Below are 7,786 nucleotides of genomic sequence, written 5' to 3' on the forward strand. Positions count from 1 at the left end.
GTTTGGGATAAAAATGTAAAAATTATAGTTTGATAATCGAATTATTCGAATTATTAGAGTTTTTTGAATTCGAAAACTCAACTCGATTCGAACTCAAAATTTGAAAAAAAAATTCGAGTTGATTTGAATAACTCGATTAACTCGAATAACTCGATTCGTTTAACTCGAAATTCGAATTTTTTTTATTTTTTCGAGTCGAATTGAGTTTTGCTCACCCCTACATTAACTTTTTTAGTTAAATGGTTAGATAATTGTGATCTTATTCTTAAGTCCTAAGTTCAATTCCTTTTATAAGCATTTTAATATGTATTTTTTATTTCATGTTGTTTCAAGTTTTTTTAATTATTTTTAATTAATGTTTATAATTAATAAATATATTTTTCAATTTTAATTCATCTTTTTATTATATATTTTTTATGTGTATTTGAAATAATTATTTGGTTTTATAATATTAGAAATCATCATACCCCACAATATAGGTGGATAAAATAAATATTTGACATATAAATATTATATATAAAATATATATATAAGGAATCAGTTGATGTTTTTAAAAATAATTACATATTTATTATTTGATTTTATAAATAAAAGAGAGTTGAATTAACAATAAAAATATATATTAAAATGCTTATAAGAGAAATGGAACTGAACTGACAGATGAAATCACAATTATCTGACCATCTAACCAAAAAAGGTAATGTGTTAAAAATATTAATTAAAAAAAACTTAAAACAACATGAAATAAAAAATATAAATGTGAGTAAAAAGAGAAATCGAATTTGGGACTAAAGGACAAAAACACTAATATTTAACTATACCAAAAAAGCTGAGTTTTTTTATATGAACGCGCCCTATAAGACGTGTTTTCACTAAACATTATTGAAATGCACCTTATATAACGAGCAGTGACAGGCTTCATTATTAGAAATGATGAGGGATTTATAATGGGGTCGGGATTTCAAAGACATAATCTGGTTCATTCGGTGGTAATTGCTGAAGCGCTTGCTGTCCTTCATGAGCTCCAATTTGCCCTGGATATGGGTTTTTCAAAGGTTATTCTTGAGAGTGATTCGAGACTAGTGGTAAATAATATTCAAAAATCAAGTGAGGATTACTCAGAGTCTAGACCATTTACCTGGGACGCGAAGAACCTGGCAAGGAAGTTCCAATGTTGTCGATTCCAGTTCATTACGAGAGAGGAGAATGGAGCAGCGCATGCATTGGCCGTTGAGGGTATGCGAGCAGAAGGGATTCATTCTGGGTGGAAGATGCGCCTTTGAAAGCTTTGAAAGTGGCCAATTCTGATCGTCGGAGTGGGCGACCTCCATAACCCATTTTCTATTTCAGCGATGGAGTTGAGAAATACTGATATAGGATGGCCATTCTCAACTGCTTTCTTTGCCGGTTGTTGTCGAATTTGGAAGATTTTTACCGTTTATTTTATTGGGGTTTTGTTGATTCACACAGCGCCTGAAGATTTGTTGGATGGAGAAGACGGTGTTTTGTTGATTTTTTTTAATTATTTTATTGTTTGCTGTTTTGTTTTTTCCTAATTTGTTTTTGTTTTGTTTTTCTTTGGTTTGTTAGTTGCTGGTGGACTTCTCCTGTTTTCTGTTCAGGCTCAATTGCTATCAACGGATTTCTTTTCAAAAAAAAAAAACCCAAATATTTGTGATCTCCTTGGGCTCTTTTTTTCCCCAGACCCGTCCAAAAATATCCTCTCCAAACAGTCCCTTCTCTATAAGTATACCTCCCTTTCTCATTTACTCCCATAACACATCCCTTATTGTTTTTCCAACTTTTCTTCTTCATTTCTTTCTTTATTGTTTTGGTTTGCTGCTGTTTCTTTACAGGTGGTCAGGGTTCTTATTATTCATTGCATACGATGCTTGGTTCTGGCGGTGGAAGTGGTAGCTGTTCCAAGGACATGGCGGTGGAGTTAGGAGATGAACCCCATGTTTTAGTTGTGGATGATAGCCTCATTGATAGGAAACTGGTTGAGAGACTGCTCAAGAACTCCTCTTGCAAAGGTACAATCTTTCTTTTCTTTTCTAACCCTTCAGTTTTGGACATTTTTTATTTCCAAGAATTTCATTTCTTTTGGTTGTGGTGTGTTGCAGTGACTACAGCAGAGAATGCACTGAGGGCTGTGGAATATTTGAGACTGGGAAATGATACATTGGAAGGCACTGTAAGTAAAACATAAAATAAAACTCCATCCCTTTCATCAAATTCATAAAGATTGTGTCTTTATGTCTTTTCTTTGTTTTACAGGTTTCTGAGGTCAATATGATAATAACAGATTACTGCATGCCTGGAATGACCGGCTATGAACTGCTCAAGAAAATCAAGGTGCTAAACATTTCATTACTCAAAAGTTGTTAATTAGTAACATTTGCAAGTAACCTTTTTTCATTTCACTCACCATTCTGAATTAAAACCAGGAATCATCCGTTCTCAAGGAAGTCCCTGTTATAATCATGTCATCCGAAAACATACCCACTCGTATCAGTCAGTAAGTTTTCGTGTCATTCATTGATGAATACAAATTATATTGTTAAAAAGATTGTAATGTATGTATATTGTATGTGGAAACAGATGCTTGGAGGAAGGTGCAAAGATGTTCATGCTGAAGCCACTGAAGCGGTCTGATGTGAAGCAACTCAAATGGCACTTGATGAAATGCAGGAACTGAAGTTAGAGGCAAGAAAACAACTAGGATTCAAGAACAAGATTTGTAATGAGAAAAAGAAAAGAAGAAAAACTTTATAAACCCACATTTTTGTTTTTCTTAGTAGGGTGTAGTGAAAAAATGGGGTGTCTATATTGTTTCCATTCCTCAATTTTTGTTCGACTTGACATTTCTGTTTTAAGGCAGATATTGGCATTATACAAATATGATGATTCTATGTAAAATAATTGACTGAATGAGGTAACAAAGTCTTGTCAATGTTGGTAAAGTGAGATTCTATGTTTCAAATTCGGCTTTTAGCTTATAATTTTATCATGCATGACTTTATTAGGTAACTATTCTGGTTTGATTATAAATATCTTTTGGTTCTGATTATAATTTATTTGGATATATATTATTTGTAACTCTACTTTTATTTGGATATATAAATTTTAAAATTATACATTAATTTTAAAATATAATTTTATTTATCCCTAAAGTTTAAAATATTTTTAATTTTTAATTTTAGAAATCATATATATTTAACATTTTTAGATTTAGAAATAAATTTTAAATAATGTTAAAGCATAATTTGACTTAAGAAAGGAAAAGTTCAATAAGAATAATGCTGTAGGTAGAAGTAATGATTTTAAAACCAAACGATGATTAAATCAATCAGTAATCAGTTCATTGATTCCATCAATTCAATTAACAAATATTAAAAACTTAATAAATAAATAAAAGCTCAGTTCAACGGTCAATTCAATTGGTTTTTAACCATTTCAATTAGTTTGTACCTATTCTTTCTCTAACTGATTCAGAACTACTTTTTGGAACAATTCCTACAACACTTGGTAGAAGTGAAATAGTTAAAATTAATTTTAAATGGAAAATTAATTTATTAATTAGTAAATTTATTTTACATTATATATAATTTAATGTAATATAAGAAATAAGAAATAAGAACTTTATTTTTGAAAAATTACTGGACTGGATATTTAAACTAACAAATTTTAAATATAAAGGAAGTAATCATTTAATAACTATGATTATGAATTAAATATTAAGATTGAGCCAACAGTCTAGAAAATAACATAAAATGTGATATGAGATGAGAAGTATATGTATATATATACACTAAAGATGAAAAATGATGAATGTAATTATAACTAGATATAGTATATGAAATAAATGGTCAACTTGTATGCAAATCTAATGAGTTAGTATACCTGCCTTATGAAAATGGAAGTATTTGATATAGAATGGAATGCATGCATGTTGCATAACTTCACTTACCTTATTTTGAATCATAGATTTACAACTAAGAAAGGAAGCCAAAAGTTGGGCCACCTGCTCATCATTGAACTACTTCAGTTAATCCTAGCCATGATGCTTTACTTATCTTGCCATGTACCAAAAATTTTGAGATAAAAGAGGTAAATGATAAAGCTAATGAACATAAATTATTTATATAATAACAATGAACTTAGATTATCTCTATCTCATATATATATATATATATATATATATATATATATATATTTATATTTTAAATTTTAATTCAAAATTATTAAGATAAAAATTTCAATATAATTTGAAAATTATTGTATTTTTTATATTTTTAATTTGAAATTTTATTAAATATTTAAAGATTAAGCAAGTAGATGATATTTCTAAACTTAATATTTTAAAATGTTGGATATTATGTTCATTTAGAATTTTTTAATATTTAATGAATAAATAAATATAAATGCAGCTATTCGTATAAGCGTATCTTGTTATATATAAAACTAATTTTTATCTCGTGCAATACACGATTATTTATCATTTCTGAAATGTTATTTATTTAAATAACAACACATTTTTAAAATTATTCATGAAACAATATTTAAATAAGCTAAAAGTTAAAGTATGTTTAATGTTTTGAAAGATAATATTATATTTATAATATTATGAATATATTTTATACAAAGAAAATTTGAAAGATAAAATTATTATAATAAAATTTAGAGATAAATTTGAAAAATTATATATATGTTATGAATATCTTATTAAGTGGATGTTCATTATGGTAAGATAAAGTTTTGGTGTACTTTAAATTCTAATAGTTATTAGAATTAGATCTCTACGTCTTTTATACTTCTTATGCGTATAAATAGAAACTCGATGAAGCATTGTAATCACTCACTTTTGATCAATAAATTACATTCTCTATTGCTTTCATATTTTCTTTGTTCTTTATTCTCTCCATCTCTCTTTATTTTATAACACGTTATTAGCACGATGATTCTCTATTTTTTTTAAATCTTTCGAAGTCGTCCCACAAATCAAATTCATTTTCACCTTAAACTTCCACCCTTACAATTTCATCTTTAGGATGTTGAAAGATTCAATCTCAAAATGGATGCTCATGATAATAGTCAAGGTGATGACGATGATGTTAAAGATTTTCAGGTATATTTTACTATATTTTATTTATAATATTATATTTATTATAATTGGAGACTAATCAATACAACATTAATAGGTAGATTTTGATTTGAAATCCACGCATGTTTTGCGATGGTGATTATGAAATAAAGAATCAATAGATGTGTTTAGAAGTTTATCTTACTAGTTTTATTGCATTCCCCAAAGTGAATGTAAACATAAAGAATATAAAAGATATAATTATGGAACACTAAAAGTGGGAATATAGTAATAATTAAGAGAACAATGAGAGTTCTCAAGATAACTCTTCAAAGGGTAAAGATAACTTATGTTATCAATGTGATATGAAAGATTATTGGCCACATGTGGCATATGCCCAAATATTTTGTTTCATTAATATTCTTTGGGGAAGGATATGAGAATGTAGTAATAAATTCTATTATTATAGATAGAAAGTATTTATCTTATTTGGTACTAAAACAAACAAATATTATTCCAATATTTGATAGTACAAAATTAGTCAAAAGCTTTAGAAGAGCTAATATATTAATATCTTGTGATGGTTAATCCATTGGTTTTAAAAGATATTTATAATGGATCTTATATTGAGATTTTGAATGAGGAAAATATTATATTTCATATGAATCACTATTGCTATAATATCTATTTTGAAAGGATGAAAAGGGAGGATTGAGTTTTGATTACTCTTGTTATTAAATTGAATTGATTGTGATTATCTTTGTGATCTTCTTTTGCCATCATCCCCATTAAGGGGTTGGAAGCAAAATATTTAACTATGAAAGATCTATTTATGAGTAATAAAATATGATAATGATATCTAAAGCTCGTTATGGTTGGATGCACTTGATGTTGTTAGAACTTTTTTTAGATATTTGAAGATTTTGGCATATTCCTAAAGCGAATATTGCATATAATTGTTTGAAAATTATATTTATTTTATTGACTTAGTGACATTATAATATTCACGTTGATTTAGACATTTCAGTAGTAAATGTCACAATAGCACTTATATGTGGATATAAAGTAAAAGAAATGATAATAAAATTATTAATTTGTTACAATTTAGTACAATTGAAACACATGTTAAAGTAAACTAGAAGTTTACTCATACAAATGCATTTACTACTTAGCGTGACCAGTTAGACCATCCTAGATCATATATGATGTGAAAATTAATTAAGAATTCATATGGACATTCATTAAAGAACTAGAATATTTTTTTAATTTAAAATAATTCTTATATGTTACTTGTTCTCAATGAAAATCGATTATTAAAAACCCACTAGCTAAAGTTGAGATTTAATGTCTTGCATTTTTGAAATGAACATGGGTCCATTCATCCACCATGTGGATGATTTTGATATTATATGATTTTGGTAGATGCATCTACAAAATAACCACATATGTGTTATCAATTTGCAACATGTCATTTGCAAGATTGATTGTTTAAATAATTAATTTCAGATCATGCAATTAAGACAATTCATCTTGCTAATACTGATGAATTTATATCTCAATCTTTTATTGATTGAGTTTGAAAAACTTTGGTAAAAGTTTGCGCATAATGGTTTAGAGAAATGATTGATTGAACACCTCTTATTAATGTCTAACTCATTACTTATGAGAACTAAATTTCCTATTTCAACATGAGATTATGTTGATTTACGTGTTGTATGCATCAAGCCAATAAGTTATAAAACTCCCCATTACAATTGGTTTTTGATCAAGAGCTAAATATTTCTCATCTTTGAATTCTTGTATGTGCGTATATGTTCCAATTGCTCCACCACAACGTACAAAGATGAGAGAATCCTCAAAAAAAGTTGGGAATATATATTAATTACAAGTTTTATATATATATATATATATATATATTGTTAGATGTTTTGAATGTATTTGAGATTCAATTATGACATGATTTGTGATTACAATTTTGATTCGATAGTTTTCCCGACATTAGGGGGAGAGAAATAATAACTTGTAATGAGTTAGGGGGAGGGTAATTTGAACCAGAAGTTCAATAAGGATAACTCATTACAAGTTAAATGTTAGATGTATTTACAAACTTAATAAGAATAATCAAGTGTTATATTTCATCTAATATTTTTATTTGAATCAAAGTCCTAATAGGACAAACAGTTGAAATAAAATAATAGATTGATCAGTTCCAAATATGAAAATTCTTCTAGATGGTTATATAGTGGAGACAGGTGCTCTAGAAGATACCCAAGACATAACTAATAAGTAAAACTTCAGAAGAGATTCAGGTACCTGAAACTGAATTTTAAAACAATGAAAATAAGATATCTCGATAAGTTATGTCAATTCGAGAAAATGTGGAACCGATTAATAAAAGTGATCGACAATGATTTTGCATGCAATATTATTATTGAAATAATGAAATAAAAGAAAGATCTTGAATAAATCTATTGAGAAATATATATATGAAATAAATTGATCAAAATAGAAAGACACAACTCAAGTACAACTAAATTCGTAGAATTTTTAGACCAGTAGTCCAAATATCTAAAGGTATAAAGCCAGTGATGGTGCAAATGAAGTAGTTTTGCAAAAACGGAATAAAAATATGAAGTTTTTCGCTAAGTACTGGTATTGATTATGAAAAGATATAATATTCTTTTGTGGTGGATGCAATAACCT

The 7,786-nt window shown here is 27.6% G+C and overlaps 1 protein-coding gene across 1 annotated transcript; it reads left to right on the forward strand.

Annotated features, from left to right (window-relative positions):
* The first annotated feature begins 856 nt into the window (after positions 1-856).
* On the forward strand, positions 857-2,917 carry LOC105778640 (two-component response regulator ARR17). The gene is made up of 5 exons (XM_052622735.1): positions 857-2,033; positions 2,124-2,194; positions 2,278-2,355; positions 2,448-2,518; positions 2,602-2,917. Exons 1-5 carry the CDS (start codon positions 1,889-1,891, stop codon positions 2,696-2,698), a joined length of 462 nt encoding a protein of 153 aa, XP_052478695.1. The 5' UTR covers positions 857-1,888; the 3' UTR covers positions 2,699-2,917.
* Positions 2,918-7,786: the final 4,869 nt, after the last annotated feature.

The sequence above is a fragment of the Gossypium raimondii genome, chromosome 10, assembly GCF_025698545.1.
Source record: "Gossypium raimondii isolate GPD5lz chromosome 10, ASM2569854v1, whole genome shotgun sequence".
Taxonomy (NCBI): domain Eukaryota; kingdom Viridiplantae; phylum Streptophyta; class Magnoliopsida; order Malvales; family Malvaceae; genus Gossypium; species Gossypium raimondii.

Excerpts from the sequence above, each read along its gene's own strand:
- LOC105778640 (XM_052622735.1), top strand. The coding sequence starts at position 1,889 with ATGCTTGGTTCTGGCGGTGGAAGTGGTAGCTGTTCCAAGGACATGGCG. Across the intron at positions 2,034-2,123 it reads CAAGAACTCCTCTTGCAAAG|TGACTACAGCAGAGAATGCA; the intron begins GTACAATCTTTC and ends GGTGTGTTGCAG. Across the intron at positions 2,519-2,601 it reads ATACCCACTCGTATCAGTCA|ATGCTTGGAGGAAGGTGCAA; the intron begins GTAAGTTTTCGT and ends ATGTGGAAACAG.